Source organism: Tauraco erythrolophus, chromosome 2 (genome assembly GCF_009769465.1).
Source record: "Tauraco erythrolophus isolate bTauEry1 chromosome 2, bTauEry1.pri, whole genome shotgun sequence".
Lineage (NCBI taxonomy): Eukaryota > Metazoa > Chordata > Aves > Musophagiformes > Musophagidae > Tauraco > Tauraco erythrolophus.
In genome coordinates, this window is record NC_141466.1 from 58834012 (window position 1) to 58858482 (window position 24471).

The 24471-nt window shown below is 39.5% G+C and overlaps 1 protein-coding gene across 1 annotated transcript in view; it reads right to left on the minus strand.

The window, feature by feature from the left end:
• NBAS (NBAS subunit of NRZ tethering complex) overlaps positions 1-24471 on the minus strand; it is a 189876-nt gene that overhangs the window by 129944 nt on the left and 35461 nt on the right. The window contains exons 19-26 of the mRNA XM_086631399.1: positions 24376-24454; positions 23528-23632; positions 23093-23229; positions 6056-6139; positions 5248-5401; positions 2537-2722; positions 1348-1521; positions 235-368 (exon numbers count right to left, since the gene is read on the minus strand). Of these exons, the coding sequence (XP_086487525.1) occupies positions 235-368; positions 1348-1521; positions 2537-2722; positions 5248-5401; positions 6056-6139; positions 23093-23229; positions 23528-23632; positions 24376-24454 (1053 nt within the window). The remainder of the gene's footprint in view (positions 1-234; positions 369-1347; positions 1522-2536; positions 2723-5247; positions 5402-6055; positions 6140-23092; positions 23230-23527; positions 23633-24375; positions 24455-24471) is intronic.

Sequence of the window (24471 nt, forward strand, 5' to 3'; positions counted from 1 at the left end):
TCTTGCTCTAGACTGGTACTTTAAATCATGTTTTGTTGCATTATTTGGTAGGGTACCCATACAGCACAAGCATATATATACACACATAAGACTACGGCAACTCAGACAGGAACAGAATATTCCAGTAACATCATCTACCCTTTAGAGACTTGACAATTATTTTTAAAACTATTAATTCACAACTATATTTAACATATCTAAAATATTTACAAATAACTAGCTGAAGATGTTTACCCATATCCTCTTTGTGGAAGGCATTCCAAAATATCGTAACAGAGAGCGAGCTGGTCATCTCGTTCACAACTATAAATACATTCCAGTGCCATAATCATAAGCTGGTCTTGATCAGGAATCATTTTTTGCTGACACTAAAAAGAAAAGAAAAACATATTCTTTTTAGTTTTCCGTTTCTAATTAAAAAGTTAAGTTTCTTCTGAATATAAAAATATGTGCACTCCAAGTAAATAGTCCTTTGTTGTAATTAGAAGATCTCTTGCTAACTAAGTATCTGTTGAAGTTACAACCTGAAACACAACTCAGCTAGTTTCCTACGCTGCAGACACTTGAAAGAACAGTGACATCCCATTATACCCTTTTTGAATTTGAGAGGTAGAGAGGGTGCAGGGTGGAGGAAGGCAACTGCTACAAACATTTGCCAGATTTATTTAATATGTACAACAGAATCAATATATATAAAATAGCTGTGTTTCTCCTTCACTAGTTGATTCCTGTCCATACACTTTGAACATTCAACAGTATGCAAAAATGTGCTTATGTGACCTGGAATAATTATTTAAACTGTAGAAAAAGCATGAAATGCTCACATGGAAGGTAACTTCAACCCTTACTCACTGAACTCTTAGGTCCATCCTAATGGCCTCCATTTTTTCTTTACATTTATTATGGAAAGAGAGGGGCGGGGGGGGAGGAATAACTTGAAATCTACTGCTAGTAAAATTCTTCAGGAAAAAAAATATTAGCCAGATAATGAAACTCTTTCATATCCATTTTTTAAAAAGCAAATATGCCAGGAATTTATTTTAAACATGTCACCAGAAAATTACTTCAAAGAACAATCTTTACAATAATTTTTGTTCTACTAGGTCGAGATCATAATTACATTAGTATGTCAGTCTCATCAAGGACAGTTTAGTTGCATCTTAACTTATGCTGCAATACTTTTTAATTAATGTTTTCTAAAGCATAACAAATCCTGGGTCCAAGAGGAAGGGAAAGATCATAGAGATGATCTGATTTAGAAGATGAACTAACTCTACTTATGAATTCACCTCTTCAGGACAAGAATTTCCAAAGAAACCAGTAGAATCATCAGGGTTCTACACTTACAGCAGGTTTTGAATTCTGAAATATCTTCAGAGGTAGAGTCAGGTCTTCCTTTGCTAATGTTACTAAATATTCTTTAAAAAGTGAATTTGCCAGACCAGGAGACTGATTTTCACAGCGGTGGAGAAAAGGGATCATCCACTGATAAACATTCTTCACATACTTTTCATCAGAGGACTGGAAAGTGCAATGAGTTATAGAGAGGAAAAAAAGAACAAGTTCAGCTTCATTGTCCAAAACAAACAAGACAAACAGAACATATTTTGATCAATATAACTGAAACAGTATCTTCACCTATCACAAACAACAGCTGAAGCCTGACATTCACTACTGCTGCATAGATCACTACATCATGAAGCACTGAAACACGCCATCATCTTTCTGCTATCCAACGGCTTGGGGAAATCAAGCAGTATAGGAGTAAAGCCCATTACATGAGGAAAGCCTAGCTGTCTTCCCCCTGCAATTTCAGAATGAGTGAAAGATCGGCTGGCATTCATGTCAGAGAAGCGTTACTTTCAGTATGCAAGAACGCAGGACAGAAAATAAATTATGAGTGGTTGCATAAATCCTAACAAAATTCTGAAAATTCTGAGGAGCTTCAAGTGCATGGGTATTCTCCTCTGGTGCTTACATGTTCTTTCACTGAATTTCAGAGCCCTGTTCAATCTCTAGGTATTTTTCAACCTTTCCAAGAGGTCTTTTTCTATTCTGAAATGCCATGCACAGGCTGGACACAGAGAAATGAAAAACACACATATGTTGCAGAGGCAAATATTAAGATTTTTTTGCCAATATTTAAAGACATAAAAAAAAAAAAAACAACCAAGGAAAACATTCAATGTTGTTGTATCACCAACAGCTACAGGAAAGATCCTTTAGAATGGGCCAATGAAAAAGCAATTAACAGCTTTTAAAAGATTGGATTTATTAACGTTTAGTCCTGTGCTTAGGACAAAGCAGCATGTCAAGGAGAAAAACAAGCCATTTTAGCTTTTGTTAAAAACAAATAAACTAAAAGTAACATCACAACAAAAAAGGCACAGTAAAATGTTGAATTCTGGTTGAACTAAAGGTGGAGGCTCACCAGAAAAAAGTCAGCCACTAACACTATCTTTATATACATAGGATCCAGAGTAACCTGTATTAATGGAAATCAAGGTGTACTTACCGATTTATTCAAAATACTTACATTCTTCATCAACAGTCTCAACTTTTCAATGTCCTTCATCTCTACAAGTTCCTTCAAAGTTAAAGTTCGATCACCATCGGTCTCATAAACCACCGTCTCAAGAGTGACCAGATTGTCACAAAGCACCTGCAGACCAGGAATATTCCTTTCCATGCCAAGACGAACAAGGGACAGAGCGCAGTCCACCTGAAAAATAATTAAAACCTCTGCTGTTCTACTGCTTGCCAAAAAACAACTTCAAGTCCGATCTGTGTCCCGTTTGGGTGTCTGTTTTCTTTCCCTGTTCCTTTTCATAGATTCATAGATTTCTAGGTTGGAAAATACCTTAGAGATCATCAAGTCCAACCGTCCCTAATCCCCATTAAACCATATCGCTAAGTAGATCATCCACCCTTTTCTTAAACACATCCAGGGATGGGGACTCAACCACCTCCCTGGGCAGCCTATTCCAGTGGCTGACAACCCTTTCAGAGAAGAAATACTTCCTAACATCCAACCTGAATCTCCCCTGACTAAGCTTATACCCATTTCCTCTTGTTCTATCACCCAACACTAATGTAAAGAGCCCTTCCCCTACCTCCTCACCATCCCTTCTCAAGTATTTGTAGGCTGTAATCAGGTCTCCCCTCAGCCTCCTCTTTTCCAGGCTAAACAGCCCCAACTCCCTCAGCCGCTCCCCATAAGTTTTATTTTCCAGCCCCTTGACCAGTTTAGTCGCCCTTCTCTGGACTCGCTCCAGGAGCTCAATATCTCTCTTAAAGCGAGGGGCCCAAAACTGGACACAATATTCCAGGTGCGGCCTCACCAGTGCCGAGTACAGGGGCAGGATCACTTCCCTGTTCCTGCTGGTTACACTATTCTTGATACACGCCAGTATCCCATTGGCCTGTTTGGCCACCTGGGCACACTGCTGGCTCATATCAAGCCGGTAGTCAACCAACACCCCCAGGTCCTTCTCCGCCAGGCAGCTCTCCAGCCACTCTTCCCCGAGCCTATAGTGATGCTTGGGGTTTTTATACCCCAAGTGAAGGACTCTGCACTTGGCCTTATTAAAGCTCATGCCATTGGCCTCAGCCCAACGATCCAGTCTGTTCAAATCCCTCTGAAGGGCCTCCCTACCCTCGAGCAGATCGACACAGCCTCCCAGCTTGGTGTCGTCCGCAAATTTACTGAGGGTACATTCAATTCCCTCATCCAGGTCATTGATAAAGACGTTAAACAGAACTGGACCCAGCACTGAGCCCTGGGGAACCCCACTGGTGACCGGCCTCCAGCCGGATTTAGCCCCAGTTAGCACCACTCTTTGGGCCCGGCCATCCAGCCAGTTTTTAACCCAAAGGAGGGTGTGCCTATCCAGGCCAGCAGTTATCAGTTTCTCAACCAGAACACTATGAGAACACTTTTGCTTAATAGGCAATTCTAAGTTCCTACAAGTTCTTGTGGCCTGCATATTGCTAAATGCATTGCTCTTCTCAGCTTTATAAGGACCAAATAAAATGTTTAATCTTAGTGGATGATGTCATTATATGTCTTTTGACCCAGATGCATCCTATTGAGCATGTAAATTAGGAGAATACTATTTTTCATTCCTTCTGGATATCACACACAGAGATACATCACCTTATCGCATTGCATGGAATATAAAGGATTAGTTTAAACTAAGATAATTCAGTTAACTGACTGAAGCTATGCATACCTCCACATGTAACACGACTTTTCTAGCTGACCACGAATTAGTAATTTCAATTGTTGCATTTTATTTCACAGAAGATAATGACACTCTTTTTCCCTAGTGACTGAAAATACCTTTATATGAAAAATTCTATTTCAGTTTCAAAGAATGCAATATTGTCTGTACGTATTCAGAGAGGCAGACATAAGTCAGGAAGAGTAGAACGCAATTTCGTTTATTTGTTAGTAATTTAATTGATCCTTGAACGTTGTTTTTATTTCCATACCTACTGACAGGCTGTTAAGATCACAGGGAACTATGATTAAAGAGCCTTGGAGGACTGTAAACTGGAAGAATAAAAGAACTCACCCATCAGAATGAACTGATAGCAATATTTCCAGTCAACCTCCTTTTCATGCAGCCAAATTGGCTTGAGAAGCAATAAAATACCAAGCATGTCAGTGATGGGCTCTATTCTTACTCGCAATGCTTATCTCTACCACATAGAGCTTCAAACATTTTTAAAATATGAAGAAAATAAAGCAAAAATAAGCTGCATGGTAGACCCACAGACACACAATAAACTTTCCAGGAAGAAATTATGACAGTACTACATACTGGCATATGAATGACACCTTTGACTGCCGTATATCGATATATATGGCACAGTACCATAGGACAGACAATGAAAAACATGTTGCCTGACACCCTGTGCACTACATTCCCTTCCCTAGGTACAAACATAGAATGTAACATGAAACGTTTTTCAAGGGCTATGAAAGTGCTACTATCTGTTATGGTAAGCCAAGTGAAAGGTAATCTACTGGCTTCCTATTCATTCTTACGGATCAGTTATTTGGCTGAGTAAACTTCAAAGCAAGTACTCTGTAAAAGTAAAAACAAATACTTGAAAAGCCGTAATGAAGATTGAGACACAGTGTATGTTGCTGAGGGAAAAGCATCCCATCGATACACATAAAGACAGGATTCTGTTGGAGAAGGCTGACCAGCCTGAGCCAGCCTCCATCGCTATTCTCACCTGCATCGCATATTTTTCAATTTCCTGTGCTCTGCTCAAATACCAATCGGTAACGAGATCTACTGAAAGGTCTGTAGTCCTGTACTTCAGTAACTCAGGTTGTGTTTCATACAGAAATTCACCTTCATCTTGTAAGGTTGGTTCAACAATCATCCTTTTGAAAGAAAAAAAAAAAAGTAAGCATATATTTAAATATACAGTTGCTTGCATTTTTTTTTCACATCAGTCTTTTTCCTAAAACTCCTGGTTGTTCTGAAGGAAAAAAATCATATAACCAACCTAGCATTACACCAATGATTTGATGCCAATCACAGTAAGTGATAATTCTTGTCCGCAAAGTAACTAGTAAGAGATTCCAAACATGAGATAGGTCATGAAAGAATGAATCTTCTCTACTACAGAGGTATGCTCAACTTCTGCTTTCCATCTGTTCCTTACACAGCGAAAGGCACTTTTGTGATCTATTAATGCTGCTATGATAATGCTATGGTTAAGTAACAAGAGCATGCAACAGGGCATAAGGAAAAACAATGAAATAAATCAGGATTTCCAACAGTAACCTCGTCCCCGCTCAGAGGCATTTGCAAAATTTACACATCACATGATCACAATGAACATAATCCTGTAACATGAAGAAGTGTTCGCTTAGTCTCACTAAGAAAGCTGAATACACAAGCTAGTGTGCACAAAAAAAATAAAAAGTGAGTCTTACTAGGTACTTCCCAGATTTTGAGAATTAGTAAGTAAATTCTTTATCCGAAATGTACATAAATATAGAAAAAACTTTTTGCTTTTTCTATATACTTACCTGCATTCTGCTTTTTCACACCAGTCTTCTTCACGATGTTGCTGTTCATTCCAAGGAAGAATTTTCAATGTCCCCTGTTTGTAACTGTTATAACAGAAAAAGGAAACTTTAGACAATTTTTTTTTTTAAATTGTGATGGCACTCCATTAGTGGAATAAAAAGCATACACAAGTTTTTCAGTGAACTCATAATAAGCCTGCAATTCAATTACAGTATTAGTTCTTTATGATTTATCACTTCTTAAATGCAGCTATACAAGTGCAATTTTGCCTCTATGATATTATCTGTACAAACACATATTGTACCTATACCATTAAAGAGCGACTAAAAAAAAAAAATAGATTTTCTTACTGACTGTACCTTAAAAAAATAATGGAAAAAAAAACACTACATGCCTTAAGAATTTTTACTGCTTCACAGTAAGTATTCTGGCTTTATATACTGTCTTAGAAGACTGAAATGCGCAAAAACCTATGATCTCCACAGCATAAAAAAAAAATAATTCTTCAAATTTTAGCACAAATCCTTGTACCGCATCAAAACAGAACATGCCCTGCTGTACTGACCTTCTCAATTATGTTTAATGTGGTTTTCTCACTACAAACTTACACAGTGAAACATTCTCTAAATATTGAGGTTGGAGAAAAAAAATATCTGTTTAAAAGGCAGATTAAGAACACCATGGGTTATTACTAGAAGGATTAGTTATGGCTTGCTGCTGTAGGCTAGTTGTTTAAGCACCATAAAAGCAGAGAAAACCATGTCAAACTATGCAGAACATAAACTAAGAGCGAAGAGAAGAGCCATACAGGTCTTGGCATTTGTAGAAATAAGAAACAAATCATGTACAAAGTAAAGACATTAAAGTTTCAGCATACTGGAGCAATAAGCTGTTTTAAATCTCATTCATTTTCTCCTGCCCTGGTAATAAACAGGAAACAGTGGACAATCCATATCTATAAACTAACAACTGACACAATCTTCTCATCCCTTGAAGAGCAGCACTGTAACTCAGCAGCTTAGAAAGAAACATAATTCCAATAAACAAATCAATTTCACAATACAGTAAGAGTCAAAACAACAAACTAAAAATCAATAATTCCATCTCATTTAGCAACTGCCTTTAAATACATTTCACAAAGCGAGGCATGTCCATACTAACTGCCCTGCCGTGTACACACACGCATTTCTCCCAGGTCAGCCACTGTTCCTTTCCCTCCTCTATGCACTAACAATAACACCTCGTGTTTTTATCCATAGCAATTTCAACCCTCCAAATGAAACATGCAGCAGAAATCTAGAAATAAATTGGCAGAGAGAGATTTGAAGGCTATAAAATAAAAGTCAAAAGAAAGGAGGGAAGAAGATGGAAAACTGCTAATTCCTGTGTCTCAGCTAAAGCAATATCTGCATTCAATTCCAGTTCAGATGGACAAAACACTCCACAATTATCTTTATAATTAGGCACCATGTAGTAACATCTGAAAAATAATTAATAAAGAAAACTCCAAATTATTATTTACGGTATAAGCACTAGGAATAAAGTCATCTTCTGATTTTGGAAAGATTCATCATCAGCCCACGGATTCTGGGGATTGGCGGGGGGGACCCGTTTGTTTGTTTGAGTCTCAGATAACATAATTTATAAATTATTTTTAAATATTAATATTTAAAACCGAGTTCATAAACTAAATTTATAAGGTCATATTTCAAATGTCATACATTACAATGTTCTTGTATTATGTTATTATACAATGGAAGGCCCAGTTTGTAGTGAAAAGGTTCTTTATCAGTTGAAATGTTAAATAACAGAAAAGGCAAAGTGTGCTTAACATTCTCTTCCAAAATATAAAATCAAGACAGCACGAGCAGGTCTTCATGTTACAACCAATAACACTCTCCTTTTCTATGTTCTATTAAACATAAAAGGAGATTGCACAAAATTTTATTGTCCGTCATAATTTCTTTTCATAGTAAAATTTTTCCATCCAATTCTCAGTAGGCTTAAGAACACATTTCGCGGGGGGGGGAGGACTGTTTGTTTAGGTTTTGTTTTGTTTGGGCGGGTGTGCCTTTTAGGTTTTTGTTTGTTTTATTTTTTAAGTGTTAACACACCTTCTTACTCGGGGAGGAGTGGGGAGAAAACAAGAGCTTTTACACAGCAAAGGACAGACAAGGGTTTCACTTTAAAAGCTGTTTCCAACCACGTCTGCAAAATTGTAGCATAACTACCACAAGAGAGTAACAGTAAGAGGAGATTTTTCAGGTAACAACTCTGATTTCACATTACAGATAGCTTTTTTCCCCCCAACAGTAGCTACACATACAAATACCTTAACTAGTGTTCTGCCTCCAAGAATTGCAATGCTAAGATCTTGTTATTTTACAGTATTAAGAAAAAAAAAATCTCATATACAGTACGGGCCCATAAGACTTGACTACATCAAACCCAATTATTTTAACATTCTTTTATTCCTAAACATCAGGGGTAAAAAGAAATTCAGTCGTTGGCAAGGACCAGTTGCCGGTGGAAGCTCTCGAAAAGGAGCCTGAGGACTTGGGCCGTTTCAGAAGTTGAAGAATCACAAAGCCAAGCTGAAAGGAGCACTCACACCACATCTTGCCCTTCCCTTAGTCTCCTCCCTGTAGCTCCACTAAGCACAGCACGAACACTACCGGGTAATCTGTAAAACAAAGTCAGCCCCTCTCTGTCAGTCTCTCTCTCACCTACTCCTTATTAAGTGAGGCAGCATATTAAAGAGAACACAAACTGTGCCCGTACCCCTCTCTTCCAAAATCTGGCTTTTGCATGAGTCTCTGAAACACCTAACTGATGGAGCAGCAATGGGGGGGACACATGACAAATAAGTGTATCAAGCTCCATTAGAAAATTGCAGCAGTGTCATGGTTTGATGTGGAGGGGGGGGTGGTTCTGGTGGCAGGAGAGGGATTTTGCTCCCTGCGACCTCCCCGGTTTTGGATCCGGGTTAGGCTTAGTTCTGGCCACCGGATCAGACTGCCATCCCCCTCGGGGTTGAGCCAATAGGGCGCCTCTGCGAATTGCCCTATTTAAGTCAGGACAAGGGAACCGGAAAAGGTGCTTCGCCCAGGATCGACCAGAGAAGGGAGGAGGGCACTGCCCCCGCTCCCTGGCTCCCGGCCGGGCGGCTGCCTGCGTCGGGCCGGCGCCGCCCACGGAGAATGGCGGCGGCGGAGCCAGCTGGGGAACTCGGGGGCACCCCACTCCCAGGGTGCCCACTGGGCTGAGTTCACCTGGAGAGGACTGAGATCTGAGAGAAACAGCCGCATCGACAGCAGGTCAGTGAGGATGGAGCGGGAGGAGGTGTGCCGGAGCCGAGTTTCCCCTGCAGCTGATGGTGAGATAGCAGGCTGCCCCCCTGCAACCAGGACGGCCTCGGTGGAGCAGCGACCCACTCGCAGCCCGTGGGGAGAAGATGCCTGAGCCCGAGGATGGTCGTGTTGGGGGCACGGCAAGGCAGAAAGGCATCTGGAGTCTTCGTGACGACCCACGCCGGAGCGAGTGGCTACAGCTCCCTAAGTACCCGAGACTGTGGTAAAGCCCACACCGGAGCAATCTGTGGGGAAGGATTGTTTCCAGTGGGCTGGACTCACGTTGGAGAAATTTGTGGATTTTTTTCCTCGTGGGTAGGGGATCCATTGGAGCAGGGGAAAAGGGTGTAAGGACTCCTTCTCCTTTAAGAAAGAAGCAGCAGTAACAGCACGGAATGAACTGACCTGCACTCCCCCAGTCCCTGCCCCCTGTGCTGCTGGGGGGAGGAGGTAGAGCCGGGAGGAAAAGGAAGGTGCAGGGGGGGGGGGAAGGTGTCGGTTTTAAGATCTGGTTTTGTTTCTTTCTGTCCTCTCAAGTAATTGGTTTTTATTTCCCTTTGTCCTTCTAAGTAATCATTAATAAACTGTTTTGCTTTGAGAAAAGCGCTGCCTGTTTTGCCCAGGACCATGGTTGGTGGGTGCTCCCTCTGTTCTTGCCTCAACCCTCAGTCCTTTTGGTTTTTTTTTTTTTCCCTCTCCTCTCTACTTTATTGGAGAAGGAGAGACTGTGTGAGTTTTAGTTGCTGGATCAGCCTAAAACCACGACAGTCCTTTTGGCGCCCAACGTGGGGCTCGAGGAATTTGAGATAAGAATAGTGACTGGGAGAGGTAACGGGCAAAACATGGACTTCACAGTGCTGAAAAACAGAAGGACCTTGGGAAACTTTGATTGTTGTGACTGGTGAAGGGACAAGGGGTGGATTGTTTGTAAAATGTGTGTTCTTCTTCTTCTTCGATGTTGTTGTTGATACTGTGTTCTTTTTCTGTAACTCTGTGTTCTCTTTCTGTAACTAAAGTTGTGCCTAAATATGGAATTCGCAGAGGCGAGGGGTGGAATGTCATGGTTTGATGTGGAGGGGGGGGTGGTTCTGGTGGCAGGAGAGGGATTTTGCTCCCTGCGACCTCCCCGGTTTTGGATCCGGGTTAGGCTTAGTTCTGGCCACCGGATCAGACTGCCATCCCCCTCGGGGTTGAGCCAATAGGGCGCCTCTGCGAATTGCCCTATTTAAGTCAGGACAAGGGAACCGGAAAAGGTGCTTCGCCCAGGATCGACCAGAGAAGGGAGGAGGGCACTGCCCCCGCTCCCTGGCTCCCGGCCGGGCGGCTGCCTGCGTCGGGCCGGCGCCGCCCACGGAGAATGGCGGCGGCGGAGCCAGCTGGGGAACTCGGGGGCACCCCACTCCCAGGGTGCCCACTGGGCTGAGTTCACCTGGAGAGGACTGAGATCTGAGAGAAACAGCCGCATCGACAGCAGGTCAGTGAGGATGGAGCGGGAGGAGGTGTGCCGGAGCCGAGTTTCCCCTGCAGCTGATGGTGAGATAGCAGGCTGCCCCCCTGCAACCAGGACGGCCTCGGTGGAGCAGCGACCCACTCGCAGCCCGTGGGGAGAAGATGCCTGAGCCCGAGGATGGTCGTGTTGGGGGCACGGCAAGGCAGAAAGGCATCTGGAGTCTTCGTGACGACCCACGCCGGAGCGAGTGGCTACAGCTCCCTAAGTACCCGAGACTGTGGTAAAGCCCACACCGGAGCAATCTGTGGGGAAGGATTGTTTCCAGTGGGCTGGACTCACGTTGGAGAAATTTGTGGATTTTTTTCCTCGTGGGTAGGGGATCCATTGGAGCAGGGGAAAAGGGTGTAAGGACTCCTTCTCCTTTAAGAAAGAAGCAGCAGTAACAGCACGGAATGAACTGACCTGCACTCCCCCAGTCCCTGCCCCCTGTGCTGCTGGGGGGAGGAGGTAGAGCCGGGAGGAAAAGGAAGGTGCAGGGGGGGGGGAAGGTGTCGGTTTTAAGATCTGGTTTTGTTTCTTTCTGTCCTCTCAAGTAATTGGTTTTTATTTCCCTTTGTCCTTCTAAGTAATCATTAATAAACTGTTTTGCTTTGAGAAAAGCGCTGCCTGTTTTGCCCAGGACCATGGTTGGTGGGTGCTCCCTCTGTTCTTGCCTCAACCCTCAGTCCTTTTGGTTTTTTTTTTTTTCCCTCTCCTCTCTACTTTATTGGAGAAGGAGAGACTGTGTGAGTTTTAGTTGCTGGATCAGCCTAAAACCACGACAAGCAGATACCCATTTATTGTATTTCCTCTGAAAGCAAATTCCCGTTCCAAGTAGTCACTTGCAGACTGTTCACCGCTCTCTCAAGTAAGAACATCCCATCTGAGGGAGTCTTCCCATGTAATCTCAGAGCCTCAGAAGAAATTTTTCGGCAAATTGCTTTGGTTTGGCTACTCTTCCACTGATTGTTTTTGTTGTTATTGAGAGAAGAAAGAAGTAATGCAAAACAGTAAGGAAAGAGGTGCACGCATTTAATAGGTATTTAAATTTCAGAATTTCCCTTTTTTGGTTAAGAAATTACTAAAAGAGAAAATCACTAGAAATAAGCAAAGACAGCAGAAGTTTAGAACACAAATTTAAAGCCACCGATACATGAATATAGGATCTGAATAACAAGGAACCGAGATATTTCAAAATTCACATATACACTCCTAATGCTACTATCGCTTGGTATGAGACCTGAAGAAAAAAAAAGAATGAAAAATTAAAAATCTACTGATCCAAGCCTTTACTGCCAAATACTACATTGAACACATTCTTCTCAATTAAGCTGCCACAACCTGCATACTTGCCATGGACATGGCAAAGTTACATTCTGGAATTACAGCTCCAATTAAGAAATTGTTTCTTATCAGATTCAGTAGCACAAAAGGTTTACAATTAAATTTGGCAAAACTTGCAAGTATTCTTAACTGATCTGAATATCAAGATGAATTATATGTTTCTCTACCTCCAATTATTCTTAACATAGTTGAGTCACTTTCCTGACCCTGATAAACTACATTAGAAACTAAGCAGTTTAATTTTTATGCAAGCAAGACTTATCCACCCAGACTAAAATCAAAAGTTACTAGAAATCACCTCTTTTCACAGACTGATGCAATTGCCTATATAGCCCTTCTCCCCACCTGACTTCAGAAAATAATCTGTATTTCCCTCTCCCCACTTAAAAGTAGGTATTTTCTTCCCTATTCCTGTAACACAAAACATACCTGAGTTTGCCTTTAAATTCCAACTGCTTCACATATTTTTTAAAAATACTCCATTCAAAATGATCTCTCCAACACCCTACTATGTCTTATAGTTTCAACTAAAGTTGAAAGTTTATTGCTTAAAAAAATGCTTGCTGAGAAAGATCTCTCCGAATTTGAGTTTCCAGGCTTTGCTTCCCCTTTTCCCCTCACCTCCAAAATCCATCAAGCGAGGAAGCAATGTGCAGCTCTACCTCCCTCTGCCTACCTTACTCAACAGGGTATGATGGAAAAAAGTTGGAAAGTACAGAGAAGAGATACGTGAATGACTAAGGGTAAGAAGTGTGTGATCATGTCTCCTCTGAAAGTCGGAGCAGACTGAAGAATCCTAGAAGAAAGAAAACAACCAATATGCTAAGACTGATATAAAGCTGTTCACTTTTTTGTCTTGCTGAGATAGGAAATAACATTTCACTCCTTTTACTTCCTTCAACACTGTAAGCACTGATGAGAACAGCAGGGCCTCATTTAAAATAAACATCAGCAGATATGTTTTACATTACAGCAGCTACTCGCTACATGACATAGAATATTTAAAAAAGGTGTATTGGGATTCAAAAATGGAAAGAATTCTTGTAATAAAGTGTCATGAAAGACTACTATGTCCAGAAAATATCTAGTTCAGGAATATTTGAGCCACCTATTATAGACACTATAGAAACTTCAGGTAAATATTGCAATGTGCTGCTTGCCTGTAGCTATATTTTCTTTTTCCTTAGCAACTGCCTTCTGGTCAAATCTACCAAGACCAATGTCATGTTTCAGCACCAGATTTTGTAGGAATGAAACCTACAGTTGTCCAAGCACATCAATTCAAGAATCACTAAAAGCATACTTCAAAAGTTTTTCATAAAAGTTTATTAACAGACCTCACTACAAAATACTAAAGAGGAGAAGATTTTTTCAGTTCATGGGAAAGAATCATCATGCATTGCTATCTTGACTGGAAAACGTCTACTCCATCTTTTTTCCCTTCTCACAGCAGAAAAATTAAGAGTTAAACACTTTAAGTCAGGTATGGATAAGCCATAGAAAATTCTTTTAAAGGTATTTTCTGCTCTGGCTCAATGTGCCATTTGAAAAGTATTCAAGTTCATAGGAATAAGTTGAGAGAGGAATTTTCAATTTTTAAAGCTCTCGCCAAGATTCAAGCAGCACTCAGTAACTCTCTCCTCTAAATGCTTTTAAAAAAAAAAAAAAAAACCAAACCAAAAAACAACAGCAAGAAAAAAATACAACTGCAAAATACCTCATCCTAGTAGATATCAGCAATTACAGAAAGTCAGTCTTAAAGGATATGTTTCTTGCTAAGTTCACAAAAAAAACAGCAAAACCCACACCACTCAGAACTGACTGCTAACTTCATTCACCTTCTCTACAACGCTAAAAAAATTCACAACTTCCTCCTGCCTCTTACATGACTGCAACCAACTACCCTTACTTCATCTCCTCATTCTAAAGAGTTTAGAAAAACTCTTTGTATTTGAATTCAAATACAAGGACTGGAATAAATCAGTCTCAACACTAGCAAGGGATGGGAGATCCCTGTACCAGAGTCCTTTAAAAAGGCAAAGAAATTATTAAAATGCTGTATTTATCTCAACATTTCTCACTAGTTTTTTGTTAACTGAGAGTTATGTTTTAGCAGAGACTTTTTTCCCCTGAAATTTCCGTATCAGTAACTCCAATGACTCATGCAGAAACAGCGAGCAACAAAACTTCGGAAAAGTAGCTGTTAAAACGGAAGCAGGTCAGCTGAGAAAGATTTCTGACATCAAAACATCACTGCATTCTGCAAACTCAAAAACGTAATTACAGATGAGACAGGGTCTCCGTTTTCCTACCATGCTTTTGTTTACGTGTGCAACAAATCCAGCTGAACTGAGGCACATCAGAAACCCCACATGTGCCCTGCACACAGTACGTCAGTCGGACTGGGCTGGAAGTGGCGAATTTAGCACACACGGGTAGTTTGCCTTAAGTGCAACACACAGTCTGTGCCACTGCATCCAGAATCCATTAGCCTCTCCGCTTATACTCCACAAATCTGGGGTTTCATTCTAGAAGCCGAAATCCCACAGAGGTCAGAGACAGTAACGCAGGCTTGACCCGCACGTACGCAGCGGGCACTGACCCGAAACTCCAGATATGGGGACAGATCACTGCAGGCACTAAGGCAGGTGGCCTTCTTTTCCAATTAAAAGAAACTATCAGCGGTGCCATACCATAGCTCTACACAAATATTAGTAAAGGGGTTTTATTTGTATTTTAATCCTGAGCCACTGCCTCCCCCTACCCTTTCCCCTCCTCTTTTCTTTTCAACAGTGGAATAAATATGATTGGAGCCCAGTAAATTGACAGATTATGGAGGTATTCAACTCTATTTCTTCAAAAAGAGCTGACTTTCCCTGTACTGCTCTTTTCACTCTATTGTTTATGTTGGCTTGACAATTCTTCCCATTCTTAGCTTTGACAAAAGAGGTCTATGCTATTGTCGTTCCTGTATCCTACCAACTGCATTTATTCAAACACGTAGATTATTTTTCTCTGCAAGGACAGGCTTTCAAAAGAGGAAGGTCTAATTCAGTTTTAAGGTCAGAGTCCAATTCTTTCTATAACCAATAGCAACTCTGTGGGGTTTTTTTTTTTTCCCTTCAACCATTTCATACAGCAGGTCTGTCTCCAAGACTCATCAAGTTGAGGATTAGAAAATTTTTTTCAAATCTTCTTCCCTTGTAAACTTGTGCACATCGAATCCAGACTGCAGGGCAAAAGGCAATCTGCCTCACTGCATTTATGAAATAATATCTTTCTGCTGAAAGACACAAACAATTTTAAGAGTAGGTTTGGAGTTTTTTCTAAAAATATTTTGGGAGTAGATCAAACTTTGCTTTTTCTTTTTTTTTTAAAAAATCATGTCTCTGTCTGAAAAAAATAATAAGGTTATAAACAATAATTCTGCATTTGAAAGTTTATGTGTTACATACTGGGATAGTTCTGAATATAACACATTTAAGATAGATACCAAATATTGATCTGTTAGAGGCTAGAAAGCTAGGCACAAAAGATACTGAACTATATGCACTGAGCACCTCTGCTATGAAGATATGTTGACAGAGTTGGGGTTGTTCACTCTGGAGAAGGCTCCAGGAACATCTTCTAGCAGCTTTCCAGTACCTAAAAGAGGCCAACAAGAAAGCTGGAGAGGGACTTTTTACAAGGGCATGTAGTGATAGGACAAGGGGCAATGGATTTAAACTGAAAGAGGGGAGATTTTGATTAGATATAAGGAAGAAATTCTTCACCTTGAGGGTGGTGAGGCACAGGAATGGGTTGCCCAGAGAAGTTGTGGATGCCTAAACCCTGGAAGTGTTCAAGGCCAGGCTGGATGAGGCTTTGAGCAACCTGGTGTAGTGGAAGGTGTCCCTGCCCATGTCAGGGGGGTTGGAACTGGACGATCTTTGAGGTTCCTTCCAATCCTAACCATTCTATCATTCTATAAAATAAGGTAGTCTTTCCGTCAAATGGTTTTGTTATCCACTCAAAATGTTTTTGAAGAATGTGCTGGATTCTAATTTTAATAAATTTGAGATAATTTTGGAAATGTCTGTTTTGTGTATATAGGAATATAAAATCCTGAATCTTCAATATTCTTTTCCCCCTGATGACACTTGAATTTAGTATTTCCATATTTTACTATAAGTACACTGTAAATTATTTTAAATTCACATTCAACTTAGCACTTCCATAATCCCATTACATACAGATATGGAGGCATTAAAAGTAGGCTAAAAACAATATATATAGCTGTATATAATACAGGATCTGCAAGGGAAGTTTTATAAAGTATTCTTTTTTCATTTAATTCAGAAACTTATTTCTCCAAAGTCTGTATCTTCTCAGACAGCAATGGGGAAATCAATGTCAGTTTCTGTTGCTCTGCAATTCTTATGGCTCTGAAACAGTTTATTACATCACAAATATTCTGTAACTGAGGATGAAATATAATACAAAATGAATCCCAGATACATAGTCTTAAACTGCTGTACATACTGCATTTTTCATATTGCATGAAAAGGCCTTCATTTTCAAGGAACATCCACAGAACATGAGAAGTTCATCAAGACTTCAGTACAGCTGGTGCCTAAAACACAGTGCCAAAAACACCCCACACTTTGGGAAAACTGATCCACATAAACCAGTGGAAAAGGTATCCCAGCTGCTTTTGGCTGCCATAGTTAACTATCCTTCAGAATTCCTGCTGTGTGCATTTCGATGACAGGTCTTTTGGAGCAACTCGGCCACCAGAGGACAAAGTTATATCTGATTTCGGATAAACAAATCAAGCTATGTTTTAATGATGTGGTTATCCTTTAACAGGATTTGAGGAGAGGAGAACCTTTTTTTTTCCCCCTCCTAAAACAACCTGGAATAATTGGATGGAATAATCTAAAAGGTTGCTACTGGCCCACCTGAAACCTTCTCCTGGCTGTGCACACCCAGCTCCCTCGGCCTTCAAGTCCTCCAGTCCCCAGTCACCTTGGTGGCCCTCTGCTGAGCTCACTCCAGTTCACTGACGTCTTCTTCCCTGTACTGGGGGCTGGCATTCTAGATGCAGTCAATTCTAGTGCAGTAGTCCGATTGCTCCATCCCCTGGCTATGCTCCTGTTCATGTAGGCCAAGGTGCTGCTGCCAGGACATACTGCTTTCTCACGTCTTGCTTGTGCCCATCAGGACCTCTAGGTCCTTTTCAGCAGAGCTGCTTCCCTGCCAGTCCTAGCCTCCGTACATGCAAAGATTTCTTCATTCACAGGTGCAGGACTTGGCGTTTGTCCTCCTTGAACTCCCCAAGGCTCCTGCTGGCCTATTCCTGCAGCCTGTTTAGGTTCCTCTGAATGGCAGCTCAGCTCCAGCGCAGCAGCTCCTGTAAAACTTCCCTCCTTCCTTGGTGACAGCTCATGTTCTCCACAGGGGTTCAAGCTCTCATTCTCCTCTTCGAAAACTTCTCACAACTAATACCTACAGTACTTTTGCCAGTTCGCTTTCTGCAGTAGCCTTCTGGCTGCAGTGAGCAGCTCCTGCTGCTTTCCCAGATCCTCACGCAGGCCAGTTTGCGGAAGAGCTTCTCTTCCAAACCACTACTTTAACTTTTACATGGACCACAAGAACCTTCCCTGCTCCTACTAGAAGTCAATCCAGACAGGAACACAAGTGCAATCATGACAAGTTAATCTTTTCCTCAAAGGGTTTTTTTTACTACTTCATCGTAGAAGGTAAGGTCTGAGATTTTTTTTTTTCCTCCAAACAATTCCTTGAAATAATATTAGCTACATTGACCTCTCTACTTCTAAACTGGTTTTCATCTTTCCCTTAATGGAATATAAAATTTAGGCTCTTCTTATTTATTTCACTGTAGCCCTATACAAATGAATTCAAACAAACAAACAAAAAGAACTGACCATGGGATTAATTCTTTTAACATGAACATTTCTGAACTTCACTAAAAACAAAAGCGGTTCGGCTTCAGAAAAGAAGAAAAACTAACACAAAAGAAAGAGGACAATATATTAAGACAGTTCTGCAGACATTCAGCCATCAAAACTATTTACATACACATCCTAAGAAGAAAAGAGATGAAGCTGTAAGAGCTTTATTGAAACTGCAGTGCCACAGGCAATAACTAAAAACCTAGTTCGGGAGAAGATACCATTATGAAAAGGCAAAGTTAATCTCTTAGTTTAATTGTGTAGTGTTATCTAGTCATAGATAAGAGTCTACTACGTGGAAATTTTCAGGTTTTAACAGCCTCACTAAGATTTTAGAAGATATTTCCACTTCTACCCCAGTTCATGAGGTAAACGGAGTTCATCCATAACTCCTTAGTAAAAATTCACTTTAAGACACAACTGAAAACCAGTATTTGAGAAAGTTAAGGAGTGAAAAAGCAGAAACATATAAAAAGTTGCTATCTTAGAGGGAAGATTTTTACTACTGGTGTAATGTGTAATATAGCAGACTTATGGCTGTTGAGGGAACCATACATTTGAATTTCCCAACTTCTGTGAGCTTAAAATGTGAGCGGTAATGTTGCAATGTAGCAGTTAACTGTAGTAAAAAGGATAAGAAAATTAAAAGAAACGGAAAAAGACTCTGGTTATGTATTTATAATAGTAGTAAAGCATTATTTTCTACTGAGATCACCTTTAAAAACCTGAGGGCAACAGTCTTAACTATAGACTAAGAAGACTAGCTTTAGCTATTAAAACAGAGATTAGAAAGAACTATCATATCCTTTGAATACCTAAACTTTTATCACCTTCACTCTAGTTGTCTTAACAGATGAAGCTTGTGCATATGATCAATCTTTGAGAAGGAGCATGAATCCCAATGACTAAGACAGAAGAGATTCAGGAAGCACCGTTATAAAAAGCTGAGAAATATCACAAAAAGTAGTAGGAAAACATTACAGTAACAATTCTGCAAAAACATATTACTGAGTCATGTCAGCCTACCACAATACCAATTTGAAGACGTAAGGCATGTAGAGCCACTGATGCATCTTAGTATTTCAGATTCCTTCTCAAATCCAGGAGCCGTAGAGCTTATAGCTCACAGTCCTTCTTGAGAGTCTCATGAATACATAAAACCTCTGCTCAGACATTACAAACCCCCTCCTGAACAGTTCCAAGATCGACCTCTAAAGATGCTAAGCTATAAAACATGTGCCAAAAACAAGAAACAAAAGGACATCTATCACAACGCTATTTGCAAGCAGATACAAGGAAAAAAAAAAGTATATATTTGCTAAAAATTTGTCCCAGAAGACAGGAAAAAAAAAAATCCTTCTACCTTTTTTTCCCCCCCCATTTACTATGGCAACTCTTCCTTGACTGATAAGACCTTAAAACTTTTGAGACATCAGCCCCTAAATGCCATCCTAATGTAAATTACATGTGCCAGTAACAAGAAAAACAACTGCTTTATGCCTGTAGAATTCACTACTTTCACCAGGTACTTAGAATTTACTATCTGCAGTTGAACTGGAGGCTCCAGATGAAACGAAATGGCAGTTACAATGCAAACTTTACAAAAACATTTTTAACAGGTATCGAAATTCTTCAGCTACAGCACTTCTGTGCGCATTCATGTTGGTGGTGGTGTATGGCAAGCCATTGTGTTTCAACAGTTTTGCTTTGGCAATAGCTAGAGGTGCCTATTTGTCCCACATCACCCCCTCCATGCACAAACAAGGCAGCACCTCCTATACAATCAAGTTTTTCCTCAGCCAGATTCCCCTATAGATGCAGGAACTAAGGGAACACAGAGCAATGTGGTGAATTTCTGTAAGGATAGGCGTCACCTCAGAGAGCTCCAGCTGGGAACCAGCCCTGTTATCGTTGAAAGCACTCCATAAACACAGGTGCAATATAGACAACTCCCAGCAGTACTTTATCCTATACACACGCAGGGTCATATATGAACACCTAAAACACAAACTACAGGTTTTTTTTTCCTTCCTCCAAAATCTTTTCTCCTCCCTGCAGCATGCTGCTCAGTAAGAGGTCTGAGCTGCAGGAGTCCAGGCAGCAAAGCCATCAACAAGGCATGAACAAGATGTTCTCCAAGCAAGGTCACCGGGGCAGGCTGAACTCTTAACATGGGCTCTGTCATACAGTTGGTCCATGTTGGTGGTCTCATCACATGCACCAGAGCAAACAATTACGCTATTGGAATCTCTTGGTACAGACAATTACAGACTTGAATTTTCTATAAAACATGAGCTAAAAGAAATCACAAAAGAGATCTGTCTTTTTTGCAGCTGAAAGTAAAAAAAATCCTTCTAATACCCTATTTCATAACTGCAACACTGTGAAATTTAAAAAGCAAAACCAGACTAACTTGTTTCCTGACTCAGAATCCTTTATAAGATTTGTCTAAAGTCAAAGTTCATGAGGAATCACCGAATCATTCCCATCCCTTATCCCAAGACCACTGTAATTACAAGCTGCATAAGCTGAAGATCACTTAAGTCGTAAGGCTACAGACATTTTTTTTACCAATTAAAACATTGGAGTTTATATTTTTGCAATGCTTTTCTTCTGTTCAGAAGTTTATTAACTACAGTCAGCACCTGCAACTTTTTAGTATTATGTGGGAATGATACAGTTTCTTAAGTTGTATCACAACCTTGTTCAATCAGTCAATTTAAGCCAAATTACTTCTCTATACAACAGAGTATGCAGACATGAACTAGACAGCACATTCATTTAGACTGGATTTCGTAACAACAACTAAATATCTACAGAATGCCAGTAATTCTATTCATACTAACAACTCATTTGAAAAATAAATACTAGAACTAAAAGGCCAAATAAACTCACTTAAAATGAACAAGAACTTCGATTCTCTTTGATTCACATGGATATATTTGATTTACAGAAACAAGAATTGCCAGAAGTTGACGCTATTCAGACTGGGGGAAGAGACTCATCCCATTTAAAAAAAAAAAAAAAACTTTCTAAATTAAATTAATTAGAAAATGTTACTCTGTACAACTCAAGTTTATTTCATTAGTATATTACTCTTCTTAATCGATATTTTCATCAATTCATATTTAATTCTATGAGATTAATAAAATACAGTTTAGAGTGTATTTAGAGTGTATTTAGCAATACTATATAAGTAATCAGTTTTAGAAAAAGGTTAAATCAACTAATACACAATATATTTTTACAAGTATATGTGATTTGCATGTATAGGATTTGCTCTCATCCCCATTTTGTAGTTGTCCAAAGACAAACATTTCAAAGACATGTATTATCTATTCTGCAACCTGGGGGAAAAAAAAAAAATTATGAACCTGCACAACCTGCACACACCTCATCCTAGCACTGGAAAGTTCTGTCTGCCACAGGAATAAAGATTCAAACTACATACTTCCATTTTTCAACAGCAGATAAAACTAAGTTCTTAACCCATAACTTCACATCTTTACTACTAGATCATTGGTGAAATGTTTTATTTTAACTGACATTTTGTCTCCTGGCACATAAGTTTTAGTTACTTCAACCAACTGACCAACCACAACATCAAAATAAAAATCCAAAACCAACAATACAACCCTTCAGAAAGAAAGGGAACCTGTTATGAACACCAACAAAGTATCATAACCACATTTAAGAAGACCCTTCTTCTCTCTCTTTCACAATATAAATCTTATCAAAACAAAAGAGAAAAATTGCAATATATTTTACCAATTTTATAAATACTGTAATAATTTCTCTTCATGGCCCTGTTACCTAATAACAGGATAAAAGAAATGTTTTCATGCTATAACCAAATAACTAAATGTTTTTAATATTGCCAACACAATAGAAAGGGTACTGGCTAAGTATTAGCTATCATGACATAAAGACTAACTTCTGCTCAGGAAGGACAAACTGGTAAGTATTATAAACCAGGAAAAATGTAAGGGGAACAATCTGACAAATAAAAAAAAAATATCTTCTACACAGACAATTATCCAAATGGGACCATTGAAAACTTTGAAGTGAAAAAAAAACTGAACTATAATGCTAGAAGACTACCAAAAAAACCACAACTACCTACTCCAAAAACTATACCTCTGAAGTAAGGCTTCAAAGTCCTATTGTAAAATATTAAAAAATGGAATCTCTCCAATTCTTTATGGGAACTGAACAATATGCTTCAAAACTAACTTCATAATCAAAGTGTTTGGAAGAAACATTCTAGAAGCAAAAAATTATTTTAATTAAGACACAGAACATTATTAGGATGTTCAAGGAAGACTCTCTTCTGAAAATTTATTGAAATGTTAGCTTACTGAAATTGACAGTAAGCTAACATTTTAAGCTGAAATGAGAGAGTAGGAAAGTCTGTATTTCTACCTTAGCAAGCTATGTAAGAATCAGTAACAAAAAGATAAATGATTTTTAAGCTACTGACTGCTTAGGTATTCAATTTCAAAATAAATCCAGAAAAAAGTAATGTCTGCTAGGGAGCTAAACACTTGTATTAATAATTTCCTAACGCTGGTTGTTATTGCAAACCAATTAGAGACTTGTATTCACACCTGTGAAAATCTGGGCAGTTTCGGGTCAGAAAAGGCCCTGCCTCTCTCATGTGTAAGGGAGGCAAGAACATTGAAAGTCCCTACTTCCCTGATAATAAACAGAAGAGACCAAAAAGCTTCGATGAATGGCACAAGGTAAAATAGAAAATGAAGACTAGCCAAGCACATAAAGACAAAGCTGCTCTCTTGATTCCAGGTAACAATCAACAGCAGATTGCTGTATATGGTAACCAAGTATTAACCTAAAAAATCTTTTTTTTTTTTCAGTTAATGTCCGTTGATACATTCTTACCGAGCTTCAGGCAACAATAAAGCATATTCATGTGGGGAAGTAGTCTCTGGAAAATTGGAGAGAATTGCCTGTCTGTGTGGCAGTAAAGCTGATCCATGGAAAGTAAACAAAATTTCCAGGGCTCCGACATTGCTTTCCTGAAGAGCAAAACAGTAAGTTGCAGAACTAGCTTAAGAATGATTTAGACTGAAAATAAGCACGAAATGTGAGTTTAGGTCATGCAACAAGTATTCATTTTAGAATTTTTTGTTTAGCAATAAAGAAAATTAGCTAAGGGTCACTGCATTTATTTATTCACAATCAAATAAACATACCCTCCATCTCTTAAATTCCCATTGAGATTTAACCAAGTTCAAAGGGGGGAAAAAAAACGTACTTAAGTGAAAGCAGCAATACCAAAACAAAATTACATTCTAGTAAAATAAATATTAATACCCGAGCATAAGTTCTTGCTGAAAGTACAATATTCTGATTTCTGAACTTCTTGAAGAATTCACCATCATAGTGCTGTTCAGCTGCATGAGGCCCTCCAAGGATTTCCTTTAAAAATAAAAAAAATCAAATTAAAAAAAAAAATCTTATAAAAGATTGTTTTGTAAGCAAGATTTACAAAAGCATCAAAAAGCCTACATGGTTCTTTACATTAGGATGGCTAAGTATGAGATATATGTGGAAAAGCATGCTGCTGTTTTTTATTGGTTTCAGTATGAAAAAAAGATGCATTTTTGATTGATAAGCTAAGACAATTCTCTGCCTTAATTAGGGTTTAGACAACATTAGTTACAGAGATGTTGCAAAAGTCCTAACGTAAATAGTGCCAACTGCAAAGTTAAAAGTTAAAGGAAACTAAGCAAAATACAGTTTGACACTCCAAAAACTTTCACTTGGATAAGCTCATGGAAGAAAAATATTCATTACAGAATCTGAATAGAACTGCTAGTTAGACTGACAGAGGGAAATAACAGTAATTCTAACACCAACTCCACCTCCTATGTTCTTGCATAACTTAGTTCCCTGCAGGCACAAGATGTTCAAAGCCAGCTTCTGCCCAGCTGTACCTCCCAACACTAGAAGCCAGCTATTTGCAACAGTGAAGCAGGAGAAACACAGTGGCTTGAACAGAAAACAGCTTACATTTCTCAAGTGAGAGACCACAGTATTTCAAGAAGACTATGAACATTAATACTACAACAAAAAAAGATGATGTTGTGACACAAAAGTTACAGGAATACCCATGGAATGAGAACTCAAAAGAACTGTGGCCAGTTAACAAGTTTCCTCACCTTGTAGGTTTCAAGGCGATCAAGGTAAGTTAACAGCTTCAGCCGGCTACGGCAGAGTTCTTTTTGTTCCAGTGACAGCCTGTGTTCAAAACAGGA